At 29.4% G+C, this 19,219-nt stretch overlaps 1 protein-coding gene across 2 annotated transcripts in view; it reads left to right on the top strand.

The window, feature by feature from the left end:
- The first annotated feature begins 2,393 nt into the window (after positions 1-2,393).
- LOC129969113 (mitochondrial enolase superfamily member 1-like) overlaps positions 2,394-19,219 on the top strand; it is a 62,807-nt gene continuing 45,981 nt past the window's right edge. Inside the window, exons 1-4 of one of the 2 annotated variants that reach the window (XM_056083525.1) lie at positions 2,394-2,426; positions 6,810-6,912; positions 15,502-15,617; positions 17,106-17,219. In XM_056083525.1, the coding sequence (XP_055939500.1) occupies positions 2,409-2,426; positions 6,810-6,912; positions 15,502-15,617; positions 17,106-17,219 (351 nt within the window). In that variant the 5' untranslated portion in view covers positions 2,394-2,408. Of the gene's footprint in view, positions 2,427-4,573; positions 4,733-6,809; positions 6,913-15,501; positions 15,618-17,105; positions 17,220-19,219 lie in introns of those variants that run through there. The other variant, XM_056083524.1, reaches the window with a different exon arrangement.

Below are 19,219 nucleotides of genomic sequence, written 5' to 3'. Positions count from 1 at the left end.
CAATCAGAGCACCTGAGTAGAAGAAATTTCATTAGTTATTATTCTAATTATTCTAGTTCATATTAAAGTCAGTAAGCTTTTAGCTTTCTGGAATCACACTATTTAAACAACAGGAAGACAAGAAAACAAGCATGGACAGATCAGCCCACTCAATGTCATTTGAGAATACATTTAGCTCAGTAAAGTACAGTTTTATTATCACAATCAGAGCACCTGAGTAGAAGAAATTTCATTAGTTATTATTCTAATTATTCTAGTTCATATTAAAGTCAGTAAGTTTTTAGCTTTCTGGAATCACACTATTTAAACAACAGGAAGACAAGAAAACAAGCATGGGCAGATAAGCCCACTCAATGTCATCTGAGAATACCTTTAGCTCAGTAAAGTACAGTTTTATTATCACAATCAGAGCACCTGAGTAGAAGAAATTTCATTAGTTATTATTCTAATTATTCTAGTTCATATTAAAGTCAGTAAGCTTTTAGCTTTCTGGAATCACACTATTTAAACAACAGGAAGACAAGAAAACAAGCATGGGCAGATAAGCCCACTCAATGTCATCTGAGAATACCTTTAGCTCAGTAAAGTACAGTTTTATTATCACAATCAGAGCACCTGAGTAAAAGAAATCTCATTAGATATTCTAATTCTTATAGCTTACATTAACGTAGGAAAAGTTTTAGCCTTCTGAAGTCACATCTGAGAAATGAAACTATTCAAACAACAGGAATATGAGAAAATATGCCTCAACAGATTTCTTTTTTTTCTTTATTTCATAAGAAAAAGGCACATATGACATGCTTCCTACAATGTAATGTTATCTTCTTCATATCATTATTGTGTTGAATAATAGTAAATATTTTATAGAATTACTTCTCTATAATTTCATGAGCTCATTGAATTCGAGAAAGGAAATGAAGTCGACTAACCTCTAAATATTCTCATATAGCATAATAGTATCGCTATTTTTAGTTTCAAAATAATTTCTTTTCATTTTAAAAGTATAAGTTCAATTTATTATAATTATTATTTAGCATTAAAAGCAAAAGTTTAAGTCAATTCTTTTTTTCTCATTTTTTCTTCCTGCAACAACTGATTAAAATGCAAACAATAGAAATGTCATTTTTTTAATTGATATTCACCACTCGTTTACTGAGCTGGTCTCGAAAACGTATATTATATGTTTCTTATATTTACATTGAAAGAAATCTGTGGGATAGAGATCCGGAATATGGGAGATGTAATTTCCTCCTAACAATCTACTGAACAAAATTCCATCAAAACAATCCTGTTTATCGCTATAATAATGCAGAAGTGATCCATATTAATGCAACAAACATTCTGCCTTCTCAAACAACTTCTAAATCTATTGCATAATGTCGTCTTATCTCAGGTAAACATTAGTGGCACAGAATTCTCAAAGAAATTTCCAAATAATCCACACAATGATAAAATACCCACATAGTTGACATCTGAGAAGTTCACGTGCTGTTCCACATTCAATCCAAAATTATCAATTGCCGAGCAGCTGAAATTATGATGATTGAGTGAGCAATTATTTATGAAAAAGACATTATTTTAATATAAAAATCAATAATTTAAAATGATTGTGTTGGTTAATGAAATTCATAAAACTTATGTCTTCTTTTTATACGTCTGTATTTATTAATTTATACTATGAAACTTTGATAATTGTAATTATTGTTTATTATCTTATTCTAAAATTCTCTGCGCTTTTGAGAATATGTCAGGATGCGTTTATTTAGTCAAAATAGGGGTGAGAGGAAAGAAGAAAGGAGGAGATGTTTACAGTTAACAATACGATGATTTCAGAATATACAAAAACTTATGAAGTATAAAAGCTGCTGATAACTAGTAATATTATTGGAAAAAGATGCTAATACGCAATAAAATACTTTAGAGAAATTTAGGAAAGGGGGAAATGTATGGGGCATTTATTAAACTCAGATGAATGAATCGAGATTTCTGATCTTAAAATTCTGTACCCACTTAAAAAAAAAAATATTAATAATTCGTTATTCTAAAACACGTCTACTTTTTATTTCGTATTGAATTTTTTAATAATATTTTAGATTAACATCAATAGATATTTTATATAAAATTTTCTTCTTGCCATTCCTGAATATTTTTTTCCCCACTTGAATACCTATATAAGCAATCATACGCAGTTTTTATAATAGCTTATTCAGAAACGAAACGACACTATGTGAGGAAAAAAAAAAAAAAAAAAAAAAAAATGAATAAAAAAAGTATTTAAAGGAAAGAAAATCAAGGTCAAAGAATAAAGAATTCCGGAAATACACTCATCCTTCCTCTTCTCACCCCTTAGCAAGAAAGAACCGTCGAAAAGGGATAGTTGCAGGATATTGAAACGAACATAATTACATATGTTATTGTTTTTAAAAGTGAGTATACATTTTTGTGTATATCCTTCAGTTTTATATAAAATTGAATTTTTTTTTATCATTGGTAAATATTTCTTTCTTGGTATTGGTAAATTGTATTGGTATTGGTAAATATTTCTATTTTTTTTTAAATTCCTGCTTTGAGAATGGCTTTTTTGCCCCCCCCCCCAAAAAAAAAGAAAAAGAGAAAAAGTCACTAGTAGAAGAAATTTATAAAATTCTAACAATGAATTCGTAACAGTGGCTTAGAAAAAATAGATCTCTAATTTCATGAAAGAACCGAGTATACTGTTTTTTAAAAATTCATTTAAAATGCCATGCTATTCATTTAAAATTCATTTAAAATGCCATGCTATTCATTTAAAATTCATTTAAAATGTCTGTTTTCCTTAAGGAAGCTCATTCTTTATTGTACCTTTTTAAGAATTGTTGTTGAAATCATTCTTTTAGAGGATAAAGTGATTTCACTTGGTAGGTTAATGTCCTATTTTAAATCTGTGGCGGGAATCTTTTTGTTTTCAACCCTGATGAAATAACCGACGGTACAGCTGAGCCGCGTCACGTATTCACCTTTCCCTATTTCACCGCGCATGGAATATATTCAGAAGATTTTAGTTTTTAAAACATAATAGTTTTTCTGAAGCAGTAGGAGGTGTGATACAAGTCACATTGAATTTTTTTGCCATCCAACATCAGTCAATATACAAGGAGATATTTTTGTTATAATTTTTGCTAGCCCCTTAAAAAAATTACTTTTCCAAGATATTATAACATAATTACTTTTTATAAAAAAATCCAGTGTATATATTAGAATAAATCAAAACAGAACTAATGTAAATTTTTTTTCATATTTTAATTTCTTCCTGAAAAGCAAATTTTTAAAAAAACTATTTTGTTTTTATTTGAAAAACTCTGTTATTATCGGAAAAAAAAAAAGCCGGAATAAGTTAAAAAAAAGATGAGGCTGAATTTGATTTATTGTAATTATTAGGCAAATTTTATTGAAATGTTTAAAACTTTTGTTTAAACTAGTACTTCAAAGTATTAGTTCATCAGTCATTAAATTAATTTTCTTTGCAAATGTAGTTTTTTAAAATTTCCTTTAAATTCATATTTTTTAATATTGATAGATTTTTTTTTTAAATTTAATTCTTTAGACTCAAAAATAGTTTTTCAAAAAAAAAAAAAAAATATTTGAAGTATATTAAAATAAAAATCTACTAAATTTATACATACACATTATGCTTATTTTTAATAATTCTATTGAATTTTTTTTTTGAGTGTACTGCTTTGTAGTTATGACTTAAAACATTATAATATCGCAACACATTTTCGACTTGCTTAATGTATATATATATATATATATATATATATATCCTAAAAATGATATATATATATATATATATATAATAGCCTATATTATCATATAGTTTTTCCCAAAACTAAGAAATGGCGAAGTGAAATGTAAGCAAAGAAAAAAGTAAACAACAACAATAACAATAATAATAAAAATAAAAAATATGACCCCCCCCCCTTTTTTGAGAGGTGGGATGCAACTGAGGATGAACTTTTGAATTTCGAGACGAATTCTTTTCAAATGGAGAGTTCAGAATTTAATTACAAATATCTATGTCAATCTTACAGATAGTTCCATGTAATTTCCCCCTGTATTTTAGTATTTTTCTAAATAGACTTTTTGATTCATCTCCTTTATTTTTGGAATTATTTTTGCTAATTCCCTATTTCGCCATTAGGTGTGCTGAAATTGTCTAAAAAAAAATTCAGCATAGTCACTTCATTAACAGGCGCACGTGATTTCTTTGGCTATACGAGACACCGTTTCGAATGTAAAGGGCTTAAAATGACTTTATTGATTATTCTGTATAATATAATGAATTCATATAAAAAATGGTTTAGATTATTTTTTATGAAAACAGCCCATTCTATCTACATTAAATTTTATAATATTTAATAACAAGAATTTTCTCTCTTTTTTTTTTTTTTGCAATTCAAATTTTGGCAGTTTCTTTGAGGAGGTTTTCTTATTCCCTTTAAACAAAACTAAATTCCTACTTATTTGATATTTGTAGTTCTCTAAAGACTTAATAGATGGCGACACGATACGGCCATGTTTTTTTTCAAACCAAATCAAAAGATACCTCCCACCTTCGAATTATTTGTATACGTGACTGAATGAACGAAACCTGCACAATTTAAAAAAAAGAATGGAAGCCAAAATCATGCACCTAGATGTAAAAGACGTGAGGTTCCCCACGTCTTTAACAGGTGACGGCTCAGATGCGATGGTGAGTGGTAATGTTCGAATGGCTTACTAGGTCATGCTCCTTTGCTTGTTTTTGTTTCCCATGTTTCCATGATGAAGTGTATGTTCTTGCTTATAAAAAATACATTAATGCAAATTGAGACAAAGAAATGTCGTTACTGTATTGAATCATTAGTATTGTATGGAAGAGTAATGGTGGTTCATATAAAGAAATAAAATATTTTATGATGCAATAAAATATCTGTCACATTGCTGATTTTTTTTCCTACCTGACATCAATAACAACCATTCGGCGTCAATAAAGCTTTATGGTAGAAATTTGTGGAACTAGCATGCGGGTTTTCCCATCTGTTTTATTAATTAATTATTCTGAATTTCTCAGTTTTTTGGAAGCAAGATTCTTAATAAACATTATAAAATATTGTTTTCATTAATTTTTTTTTTTTTTTTTTTTTTTGAATTCTGCTAACCAAATGAAATAGATGATTAAAAAGTGTGAAACAAAATTTCACATTCATTCCACCAAATTCCACATTCAAAAATGTGAAATGAATAATTAAAAACTGAAAAAAAATTCTCATTGTAAATTTTAATTAATTATTGCATTTTTAAAAGTAGAATTATGAATATTTGCCAGAGAATTTAATTTTGTCACAAATCTAAAAAAATTGATTCTAGAATCAGTCCATTATTGTGTTGGCATTTCTTTGCAATATAGATTCAATCAGTAACAATTTATTTTTTAATTATTTGTATTTGTGTCAATAATTTTTTGTGTTAAGTTTTTTTGAGTATTTATTCGACAAATTATTTAAAGTTAAATAAATTTATATTTTCTGAATAGTGAGCTGAAATTGAAAAAAATAAGACTAAAAATAATGTCATTGAGACATTATTTGAATTAAATATGATCCATTATTCTCTTTTGTTCATCAATCCAAATAATCAATATGAATACAAATTTTTTTCTTAATATTGCATGGATAATTATTACTATTAAGTATTTCTCATGCAAAATTTGGAACCTTTTTCATAGTTTTAAATATTTTGGATTGATTGCAAAATGAAAAGAAGCATTGTGAGAAGCAAAATGAAAAGAAATTTACAAAAGATATATTAATTTTTTTTTATGCATGCTGAAAATTTTTATAACAAAAATTTTAAATTAAATAGAAAAATGTGGATAAGTAAAAAATGCTGAGTAAAACTTATGTATTGATGATGTATTACAAACAGTGATGATTTATCATTTTCTTTGTTATGAAAGGTTGGTGTGGTGTGGAAGTTTGGAGAGTTGAATGATATTAAGATGAGATAAATCTCTTTGTATTATCTCTTTTGACTTTTAAATTTATTAAATTTATTTCTATTACTATTTTCTTTTACATTTGATTAATTTTGAATAATTTAATAGCTTATTAAAATTTTTATCTTTCCAACATTTTTGACTATAAACAAATGATTGGGAACTTTTAATTAATTTTAATTTAAAAATTAAGCCCAAAATTAAGTTTTCCAGTTTTTTTGTTTGTTTTTTTACCTTGTTACATTTAAGCATTAATTTCTTTTTGGCTCACTCTATTTTTGTTAAAAATTAGAAAATTACAGAGTAATACTGAGAATTTTATTTTAGCATAACTGCAATATACAGAGCTAACTTAGCAAATGAATTTGAAGTGTCATCCTCGTTTTCTGAACATTATTCAAATCTACAAGGTCCTTTTTCCTCATGATTATCATATTGTTTCTGAACGAGATATACTATAACTGTTATATATATAAGAGATAATTTGATTTAATGGCAGGCAATGTAATGTTTACTGTTCAATTGTGATGTCAGTGAAGTGATATTATTTTTTTTTCAGTTATTGATATCAACAATTTAATATGTCTTATTAAGATAAATTTCAAATATAACTATTAAGTGAAATATATGTAGTTAATAGCTCTAAATCTTATTTTTTTTAATTGTTAAGAATTTTCAAAATTCGTTTATATAATATTATTGCTTAGATTCGTGTAGATTTTTATGTTATATGATGTGAATTTATTGTATAGTTGTATATGAAAATTTGTATTCTGTTGCTTTTTTTTTTCAGCACACTGATCCCGACTATTCTTGTGCGTATGTGATCTTGACATCAAGTGACGGAACATACGGGTATGGATTTACCTTTACTATTGGCAAAGGCACCGAAATCGGTAAGCATAGATCCACGTTTTTGAATCATATAATGAATTATTGAATGGCGTTAAACTTTTTTAAATAATAATAGTATTTAGGCTAGCTGTTATCAATTAAATGTATAGATAACAATATGCATGGACTAAAGAGTGGAAAAATTATGTAATAAATAAAATAGCGAATAATCGTAGAAACAAACTTTTTGACGAACGAAAAATTATAAAAATGAATATTTTTATGAGCGAGAAAGCGTACAAAGGAACATTTCTGTGATCGAGAAATCGTAAAAAGGAACATTTTTATGAGCGAGAAAGCGTACAAAGGAACATTTCTATGAGCGAGAAATCGTAAAAAGGAACATTTTTTATGAGCGACATCATCACATATTATTATATAATTCCGGGTCACAAAACCGGAAGAACGTCTATTTATCATGTCTCTTTGGCATTTCATATAAAAATATTTTTAAAAAATGAAAACTTTTTATAAAGCTTTAATTTTTTTTTAAATTTTCAAAGTATTGTTTTAGTTTAATAGTTAGTCCGTTTATAAAATGCTTAATTTAATGATATAATGATAAATTTTGAAGCATTTTTGAGCCTAATCTCTAAATAATGAAAATGAATGTGTGTGCATGTTGGTGCTCTACAGACCTGATTCTTTGATTTAAAACTACACAGTTGGCACATATTTATTTTAAAAGGTTGGAATGTGCACGTCGGAGCGAGTTTTTTGAATTTTTCAATAAAATTGTAATTCCTTAAAAAATTACTCTCAGCAAGCTGGAAGGCCTTTTCATCTCAGTTAGTGTTTTCAAATTTCTTTCAATTCTTAGACAGAAACCAATGGGAATGATCTTCCAGAAACATTATCGTATATTCTTCAATTACCCCTTCCCCCCCTTCTTCGCATAAGATTGTGGAGTTTGGGTATACATGGCGTTCACGAATCCTACACAAAGTAGTTACAAATTACAGACCTGATGATAACTACAAAATATAGATCTTTCGCTTGAATCTAGCATTTTTACTGAATCTATTTTGAGAATATAGGTTTTGGACATCTTTTTACAGATTAATTCACATCAAAATTTGCTATGGAACTGTAGTTGTAGTCACAAGAAAGCATACCAAATTTCATCGATTTAAGTATTTGCCTTTATGAATTATCGTATTTAAAGTGGCTCAAATAACTGAGGATGCACCTTACTTTTACTTGATAAATCAGACTTTCAATATAAATAACACATTACCGAGAAGTGCGAACATGTTTTTATTTTTACATATAACAAATGGTCTAATTTAGAGTAAAAATAAAGAAAAATCAACGAAAAACTTCTAAACTGAAAAGTTTTAGAAGCATTTTAAATAAACATACGCAGAATTTTGTGTCAAAAAATTGAGAGTACACCAATGAGATTTTTGTAATATCTCGCATAGAAAGAAAGTGTCAATATTTAGTTGCATGTCTTTTGGCTTTTATAAATGCCTCTAAACGTCGTGGTACCGATTTAACCAACTTTTGGGTGGTATCTGAAGATATTTTATCCCATTCTTCTTACACCACTTGTTTTAAATGGGTTTGGTTTCTAATTTTGTGTTTTTGGACCGCTGTTCCGAGTGTGGTCCACAGAAATTCAATGATATTGATGTCGGGGGATTGTGGTAGTGTGTGTAACTGCTATTTACAATGAAAAAGATTCCACATTTTGGCGTTACGAGTATTCTGTTTGGGGTCTTTGTCCTGCTGGAAGATGAAATTTTCATCTAAATCCAAATTTTTAGCACTTTTCTTTAGATTGTTACGAAGTACATCCAACTAAACCATTTGATTCATAATGTCATCTATAAAATCTAGATTTCTTACCCCGGATGAAGCCATACAAGTCCAAACCTTGACGGAGTCACCATCATGTTTAACTGTAGGGCGAAAAATTTTTGAATCCAAAGCGGTGGTCTCTCTCCATGCGATGCTACGGCTGTCATTGCCAAAATGTTGCATTTTTTTTCATCACTAAATATAACTTTCTTCCAAAATTTATTGGTTTTCAATTGATGAACTTTTGCAAATGCTGAAAACTTTTCTGATTTTGCAAACTGGTGAACGGTTTCTTTCTAACAACTGGACTTTTATATCCAGCTTGTCTAATTTCTATTTCGCACAGTTTCAGCATCTACACTTCTGCCTATGATTTGAGAAATTTCTGCAGTAAATTTGGTGAACCTCATAGTTTACTTGGATATACTTCGCAGCAATCTAAAGTGCTCAAAATTTGGGTTTAGATGGGAATTTCATCTTCCAACAAGACTATGACCTCAAACACACTGCACGAAAACGTCAAAATGTGGTGTCTTTTTCACACACAAAATTTGAAACAAATCCCATTTAAAACCAGTGGTGCAAGAAGAATGGGATAAAATATCTTCAGATTTCACTCCAAAAGTTGATTAAATCCTTACCACGACGTTTAGAGACCATTATAAAAGCCAAAAGACATGCAACTAAATATTGACACTTTCTTTTCAAGCGAGATATTACAAAAATTTCATTGGTGTACTCTCAATTTTTTGAGGCAAAAATCTGCATATGTTTATTTTAAATGCTTCTGAAACTTTTCAGTTTAGAAGTTCTATGTTGATTGTTCTTTATTTTTACTTTGAATTAAATCATTTGTTATGCGCGAAAATAAAAACATGTTTACACTTCTCGATACTGTGTTATTTATATTGAAAGTCGGATTTATCAAGTGGAAGTAAGGTGTACTTTCAATTATTTGAGCCACTGTACGTGTGTCAGAAAGTATGGACCGACAGATGGTCAACCGCTTGAGAGATTTGATTCAAAATTTAATATGAATTTGAATTTTCGATGAAATTTTATTTGCATAGCTTTTTCCGTTTTGTAATTATTGAGTCCATTTGTACTCAATCAGCCTGACAGAATGAATTCCTCTGAACAAATTTTGCTCAATATTTGATCGAAATATACAAATTTGGTGGAAAAATTGTAAATGAAATTTTGTCTGTCACAGACAGACTTATTGATTGACAGACAGCTATAATGCCAAAAATATGTTTTTCGGACTCAGCGACGTCCGATACGAAGAGCTTTATCAAAATCTCGCGTTTGATTTGTTTGACGATTACAATACCTTCCCTATACATCGTATGCGATAAAGTAAAAATAAAATGCTACATATTGAATCAACCATAGGTAATGTTATTTATATTGTTGTCGAAAAATTCGGTATTTATTGAAAAATAAATAATATCAAAGTACAAATATTATAAAAATAATATATAAATCTAGGTTTGTTACATAGTTTGTATTATTGAAAATCTTTGAAGTTTTTAGGAAATGCCAAAAATTTATATTAGTTGGCAAGAACTGAAAGTTTATTTCTGCATTTTAAACATATTTGAAGGAATTAATTATTGTTTGCAAATATTGTTCTTTCTCTTAAATGCAAACAATAACGTTTTATGGTAGAAAGTACAGGGTGTCCCACAAGGTATGCAGCGTCTAATATTTACAGATTCGGATTGAACGCGTCATGACGACAATTTGGATGTATAACTTGGGATCCCCGAATGTAGCGTCATAGTCTAATCAAGGTGTGAAGTTTGTGTGATAAAAATTTCAAAATAAATAAATAAATAAATAAAAATAAAAAAATAAATTAAGTGAAAATCAATGTTTAGAGAACTTTCAATACAAAAGATGAGAACAATGAGAACTTTCAATACAACAGATTTTCGGAATGTCAGCCGTTCGAACAAACGACATGCGAAGTCTGGAATCAAAGTTTTGCAATTGCTTTCTGCAAAACATCTGTTCTAATTTCCTTGACCTCGGTTTCAATTGCTGCACTCAAGTCGTCCAATGTTAAGAGCTGTGTGAGATACACTGTTTCTTCAGACTTCCTCATAAAAAAAGCCGCGCGGGTAAAGATACGGCGAGTAAAGTGGCCACTCTATACCATTTACATTTCATAATGGAATTCAACTCGATTAGTCATGAAAATGTTCCGCTAAGAGATTGAAGTTTCGCTGAGTGCTGTGAGGTCTAACACCATCTTACATAAACCAATAATCGCTTATCTTGTTTATGACATGCAAGAATGGGATGGCGTAGTCATTCATCGCATCAAAATAAGCTTCACCGGTGATATTTTCGATAAAAAATGATCCAATGATGCCTTCGGCAGATAACGCACATCAAACTGTGTGCCTAAGTGGGTGCAGTGGCCGAACTATAGCATGATGATTCTCAGTGGCCCAGAACCTCCAGGTGTGTTTGTTAACATATCCTTGCAGATGGAAATGCGCCTCGTCACTGAACCAGACCCGATTGAAATCAATTTCGCCATATTCAACCTTATTAAGCATCGTACCGGCAGAATCAAACCTCCTTAAACCATCCAAATCGGTCAATGGTGATTGATTTGAATTTTGTAAGGGAACAGAGCCGCATAGGAATTTGCATATTCACTTACAGACACGCTTTTTCTCTACCACAAATTTCTATAGCCACCTAGGGAAGCTTCCATCTTGTGCAATCATCGTATGCATTGTAAGGTGGAATACAAACTGTCGGATTCGTAACTAACGTTCTGAAAGTTAGCCTATGACTCTATATTCGGGGACCCTACATGTTATACATCAAAATACTCGTCTTAACGTGTTCTTTCCGAATCTGTGAATATTAGAAGCTGCATACCTTGTGGGACACCCTGTACGAATTTATCGTTTGATTTTTCATTTGTATTGGAGGAAAAAAAAATCGTCTGTTTTTCTTAGTTAATATTGGAACTAAGATCTTATCTTATGCGCATTTAAGTATTTCGATTATAACTATTGATTGGAGTAAATGGAAATTTATCATGTTTTTTTAAAAGAATATTCTTGGGCGAATACGTGTTTCTGGCAAACATAGTCAATAGAACAACATTATATAATTGCCAATTTTTGCTTTGATTGCTATCATTTAATTAAAAAATGTACCCATACTTGGGTTAAAGAAATAATACTTTTCCTTTATTGTTACAATGTTTTTTAATATAGTATACTTTTAGTAATAAAGCCCCGCGTGCTTGCTGGCTGACGCGCGTTAAATCTGTCGTGGTCACAAAGTCCTCCATGTCGAGAGTAATACCACTGGAGAGTAATAATACTGGATCAGGGTGATCGTTCTCTAATTCAGGTCTAAATTACGATCTGGGGTTGAGTGAATGAAGTCCTCCCCGTAAAAAGGGTTGTGACGTGTGTCTAGCTAAGTCGTTCTCTTGGCCCTAGATGGCGCTACTATAGAAACAAGAGACTCTCCCCCTCAGGCTTAAATCGGCTATCTTCGAACAGCGGGCTTGTCCATGGCAAGTGCAATAAGAAACGAGTAATGAAGCAGATATCGAACCAGAGGACCATCAAATTAACAAAAGTTCCGGAATAACGTGATTCATTTAAAAACTAAAAAGCACGCAGCTTCTGGAAATTTTGAAGCTGATCGTTTTTACATAATGTTGCCATTGAATATTTCATTTCCTTTAGTTTTATTTAATTATTCTCATTCAAGTTTTTAATCTTTACTCCAAGTGCATTTAAACAATTTCAAACTATGGAAATAAAAAAAAAAAAGTAGAAGTTTTAATTGAATTTTTTTTTCAAAACTGACAGTATAAATTTTTGATGTTAGAAACAATCAAAATTAGGGCTTGAAAATCACTTTTAGCTTCTAACATCAAAGCAATTGCAGCTATCGAAAAACTTTAAATACAAAAGTTGTTCGTCTCTTAACAAGACGCTAATCTAGCTATTTTTATTTATTTTTATATCTTCAATATTAAGAAAGTCATAATGAGAATGAAAAGAAATGTGAATTTCACCCCCTCCCCCATCACCATTTCCATTTCCTTTGACATGGATAACTCATTTACGGACTCATCCGAGGTTGTTAAATGTCTTACAATATATTCAAGCCCATTAAAATTCACTAAAATAGCCCGTTTTATTTTTCTGGACAATTTTGTAACAGGCAAAGAATGTCTTTCTGCAGCAACAATTCGCTCGTGTTTGAAGCTACGCAAATGACCGGAGAGGAATTTAGTGTTCAGGAATATCTTCAATTCTAAGCAATTTCTTAGGGCTTAGAGTGAATTGTGATCTCGCATATACTTGTTTTAAAATTCCTTCAAAATTGCAAAAATTGCAAAAATCCAAAATTTCTTCAAAAAACCATTTGCTATCACACTCATTGCACACTCATCACGTGTCTTGCCACGTGATATTCGAAACGAATAGGAGATGTATTTCATAATTTGGAGGTTTCTCATATGGCATTCTATAGAATGCATAGGAAGTGTGTGAAATTTGAATTATTTCATGTAATGCCGGCTAGTTTTAGGCATTATATACAATAAATGGGCACTCTAGTATATACAATGCTTAGAAATTTTATAAATTTCATACTTTGCCGTTAACACACGCACGCACACGCACACACACGCACGCACACACGCACGCACACGCACGCACGCACACGCACACACACGCACACGTACACACACACAAATGATATTTTTAGTATAATTTAAATCTTATTTAATTTTTAAATTTTGATCTTAAATAGCCCATGTTAATTTTGTTCTAAAATCTTTTATTTCCTGATCCAAATCCCACTTTTTTTGTTTAATTATTTCTAATACGCGCTTAAAAATTTGGTTCCCACGCCGTGAGCGAAAGAGATAGAAATCCTTAACACGTACTTTCTGGATACTTGAAATGCATTTACTTAATATACTTATATACTTGAAATACTTGGATACTTTTTCAAAGATACCTAAGATTCCCTTGCCTAACTCCACACGTATCAATTCGTAATAAAATCACTAAAGGGAAAAATTCTGACATTTTCGTTCTTGTCTTCTAGTGCGAACGTGTACATCACTTATTTTATAACTTTAAAAAAAAATTAAAAAATTAAAATTTAATTTTTGTATCAAATTTGTCCTTGATGAGTAAAATCTAAAGTATTTATTTTTACTAAAGTTTATTTTTTCAGGTAAATTTTGATCATTTTTGTTCTATAACATGGCTTCTTATACAAAGAATGAAAAAAAAAAAATTACGTGTAATTAGACTATTCGTGCATCTATCAGATATTTCAATACATCATGCCTAAATTAATATAGAATATTACCTTTATTTAAATTATTTTACTAATTTTTTTAGACAAATATTTTATTATATTTCTATTAAAGGCAAATTCTCATTCATGAAACTTTGCTGCAACGACTGACAATTCACAAAATGCTCGTAAAAGGACATAAATCAACATGAAAATGCATTTGAGACTTTTGCTTACATATAGCATAGGATTTTGGAGGCATATACATAACATTATGATTTAATTTGTAGTTTAGCTTTGAGTTAACAACTTTTGGTTGAAATTTTTAAAAATAAATAAATAAATAAAAAAAAAATCAGTCTTTACATTCTTTTTCCCATTTTTGCTTTCTCGTGTACGTAGTATAGAAAAAGGGTAGTAATCGTTAAAAACTTCGCACTCGGAGATTTTGACAAATCTCCTCGTTTTAGACTTCCCTGGGTTCGGAAAATCCATTTTTGGAAAATGTGCGTCCGTCCGTCTGTGACAAAGATAACTTAAAAAAGCTTTGATCTAGACGGTTGAAATTTGGTATATGCTCTTTACACCAAATTTGAGGATTTTTTTTTCAAATTTTGAGTAAAATCTGTTTTCAGGAAGTCCTTCCGTCCGTCTGTTTGAATATGAGTTAAAACGATAATTATCAAACGACGATACCTATATAGATAATATTCAACATATAGATCTATAGTATAGACATTGTCAAAGTTTGAGTCAAAATTAACAAGGGGTTGACTGTCTGTCGGTCGGAAACATATAAACGCGATAATTCAAAAACGCAATGGCTTCAATATATCAAATTTGGTATGATATTTTGTGACTACAAGTGTGAAATCTTTGTTCCAATCGATTGAGAAAAAACGTGTCTAAAGCACAAATTCGATTTTCGGATACTATTAAAAGCATGTCAATGATCAAACGCCAAAAAACTCGCCACAGATGACATAATCGATGCAGTAAAAATGCAGAATTCACGCCAAATTTAATATTTCGTAACTATTGTATGCCAGTTCCATGCATGATAAGTTTATTTAAAAGTATACGAAAAAGTTTCGGAGAGACCAGGCCCAGTGGTTTATTATTTGATTGAAATATTTTAAAATACTTTTTAGGGATTAATTATCGTGAAGAATCCAACAGTTCACAATCAGAGTTTTACAGTATTCTGTGCTATTTCATGATTCCAAGATTTGTTTTTTCTCCCCACTTACATGGAACTTGAAATCATTGAAAAATTTTTGTCTATTGATGAGTTATGTAATATGATTTTCCGTCGAAATGGAATGAAGAGATCAAAGAGTTCTAATAATAACTAGTAATAATAAATAATAGAAATCTAATAATAAAATTAAAAAAAAACATTCTTATTTAGTATTTCGATAGGTTTGCATTGCCTTTAAAATTGCTAGTAGCGAATTATTTAACATTGTAACTTATTTCAACAGTTGTAGCCGCTGTTAAAGCCCTCGCCCCACTGGTTGTTGGAAAGATTGTACAATCTATCTTTGATGATTTTTCTAAATTTTGGAGAGAGCTAACAAGCCATTCACAATTAAGATGGGTAAGAATATTTTTACATCAAATTTTATTTTTATTCAATTCAAATTTTATTGTCTTAATTACACTGTATACTATAGTGAACGAGAGATACTAAATTTTCAGTATCTTAATGAATATATTTGAAAATATCCTTTAATTTGTGCTTAGCAATCAATTATTAATTATTAGATTTCTTGTTTTTCACTTGTCATTAGAAAAAATATTTTTAATCGCGTGTTATTTATAGCTTTTATATATTTTATTGTTATTTATTCTATAATTCAGTTACCTAATTATTATATTTTTAATAGTAAACAGATTTTCCATAAATAGTATAAGATGTAACGAAATATATGAGGACATCTATCTCAAGCATAATTTTTTTTATTGTTAAATGTTTTAGCAACAACGAATTAAGAATATACATAGAGCACCATATTAAAAAATTTCTAGAACAAACATTATCTTTATTTGCCGAGAGATGGCAGCACGGTCTACACTAACAATTGATCTAGTAATATATATATTTAAAAAAATGTTTTCAAAAAAATGTAAAAAAGAGATGAATTTAAATTCTTAAAAAAATATTTACCAATTCAATTCATAAGATTTATTTTTAAAAACGGGAACTTTCTTTTAATTTCGACTTAACATGTCATTAAGAGATATAATTTTTTTTTTATCTTCACATAATAAATATTTGAAGACGAAAGGTATATATAAATTAAATTTTATTTCTTTTTAACTTGACTATATTGAGTAATTTTTTTAACATTTATTTTTAGTTGAATTGATACCTTTTTCCTTCCAGTAATTTACTATTTTTTGTACTCGATAGTATTAAAATAATAATTTTTATTTTCAGTTGCTTATTTGAAAGAAGAAGAAGAAGAAGAAAAAAAAAAAAAAAAAAAGAAAAAACTATAGTGTTTTGTCTAAAATAATATTTAAACATCATTTTAAACTAAAAATAAATAATTTTTTAATCTATCTGATTTTACATTTCATAAGCAGAAAAGAAACCATTTAATTATTATTGAAAAGATTAAAAAAATATATATAATATGTAATATTTTATATGAACAAACAATTACTGAATTAGGGCAGAAATTATTTTCAAAATAAGCTATTTTGTAAGAAAGTGGACGAAATTCAATTTGATATTGATAATATTTTTTCAGACATAAAAACATCCGCTCATATATGTATCCTTTCAAAATTTTCACCATTTGCATAAGCTGCCAGGCTCGTCATCTCGTGAATATTTTCTTAAAGTCAGTAAATAATTAACTATAAAGGGAAATTCCTAATTTATAAATTGATTTATAATCTTATTTAACTGTTTAAAATGGACAATTATAGACAGAGAAAATAAACTCTAAACTAGAAACAGGTAAACAGTAAATAATAAAAATTCCAGAAATCGATATTTTGATCCCTATCTTTTCTTTAAAAGGATTCTTTAGAAATAAATGTAATACAATTAATATATTTACTTGTATTATTTCAGATCGGTCCAGAAAAAGGTGTGATACACTTAGCGACTGCGGCAATTGTAAATGCTTTGTGGGATCTGTGGGCCAGGCGAGAAGGGAAACCTCTTTGGAAGCTGCTCGTTGATATGGTACTATAGTGTTGTTCTCTGTACTTTTATATATATATACATCAAATTAAAGAAAATATAAGAATTAAAGATATTAATTCTCATAGTATATATTATATATTAATACATCAAATTTATGAATAATTATGTGTGCACTTTTTTGATACGCATTAGAGTATCATTATATAATATTACGTTTTAACAAACACCATTTCGTAATTAAAGAAAAGCCATATTATTTTTTTAGTTTTCACGCGCGTTAGATAAATTTTTTGTTATTTTATTTGAGGTCTTCAATATTATGTGTCGGCAAAGTCAGTTTTCATACCCAAGTTTTCCTAGATTGAATTTAAGAATTTAAAGATTTTTTAACGACATTTATTTGAAAAACAGATGGAGCTATATGAATACATCTAATATTACATTAATGAGCACTTATTAAATATTTGTAAAATTAGCAATAGCAATTTTGATTGCGATCTAACTGGAGGACGCAACTGGTAAGTCTTTCGATTACATCTCTTGTTTTATGAGTTCTTGTTTTTTCCATGCATTTATCAATTTATCAACATTCCAAATTAATGCTATCCATGATTTATCGTATCAAGTGACGCCATATGCAATTTAACTGTGTAAATCATACTCTTATTCGTCAAATTTCCACTCATAATGCAAAATGTCCTTATAAACTATTTAACTGGTCAAAACATCTTTAGCAGAATGTGGATATGTGGTGCATGTGCTTATGTTATCGTTATATTTAATCATTTGGTTTTTCAAAATTTGATGGAAATTTGCTATGGCAGATTTCATAACTTAATCAAAACTGTTTTTTACTCATACATTATAAGTAATATTTAATGGTAGGAAAATGAGATGTTTGTGAACAGATTTAATTTTTATAACTAGATGCATGATGTTTATAAATGCTGTAATAACCAAGTGACCATCACGAAACAATTAAGAACTGACCACTTGCACTCTAGAAATGTTAGAACCATCCTTAAATTATATAATCTCAAAACTTTTACTGTAACCAACCTAGTATTTTTTACAAATTTCTATACAACCTCCTCCCCCCAAATATCATCAAATCTGCTCTTTGTGGTTGCTTAGTCTGCTTATACGACAGTGCAGATTTTAAACTACACAATTGTTTCGGGCTGCTTAACTGATGTGGGGATATTTCTTGTTTTTCTCTACCACATTCATTCTATTTTTTTCCCATTGAGATCACTTCCTTTTTGTTCGAAAAATACTGTTGAATGTATAGAATTCGATGATAACGAACAAACACTCACTCGTACGAGCTTCTCAGCTGTGATCTTTATCCTTATAAAATTAGAAGATGTGTTTGTTTAGACATGCTTCTATCTTGCCAATATGACTGTCCGGATATGATTGTCTCTGATTATAGTCAGTGTATTTTCTGCAGGCGGTTCAAGGTCACATTTTCTACCGCGTTACTGGTACCAGACAACCAATAGCGATGTAGAAAATGTGACCTTGAACCGCCTACAGAAAATACACTGACTATAATGAAAGTTGTAGTTGAAAATCTCTGGCACATTGGTAAAGGGTTTAAGAAATAAATAAAAAAAATATTATTTGCGGTACACCTCAGTTGTACCACAGATAATAAGACATTAGCCTCGCTTGTATGGACAATTGTTATGATTTCGGAATAAGCTTATGGAAGGTCATTCATTAAGATTAGGTAGTTTCTTAAGGTTGGAGTTATCTCTCATGAGAAGATGTTAACATATCATACGACTAAAAGTTGCGATTGAGACATTAGCCTCGCTCATATGAACAGTTGTCATAATTTCGAGTAGATACCTAGGGTTCACATATTAAGAACATGGTAGTTTCTTAAGGTTCTTAAGGTTGTTGAGGTCGTTTCTTGAAGAGAGAGTAATACTTATCTAAGAGATGGAATCTGTATTTGAAAAGTAATTTTATGGTATACTGCATTAAATTTTCTAAACTTTTTATAGAATTAGATAGTTGTGTCAAAACTT

The sequence above is a fragment of the Argiope bruennichi genome, chromosome 5 (genome assembly GCF_947563725.1).
Source record: "Argiope bruennichi chromosome 5, qqArgBrue1.1, whole genome shotgun sequence".
NCBI classification, from domain to species: Eukaryota; Metazoa; Arthropoda; class Arachnida; order Araneae; family Araneidae; genus Argiope; species Argiope bruennichi.
Note: the sequence above shows the minus strand (reverse complement) of the source record. Positions and strands in the feature narration are given on the sequence as shown.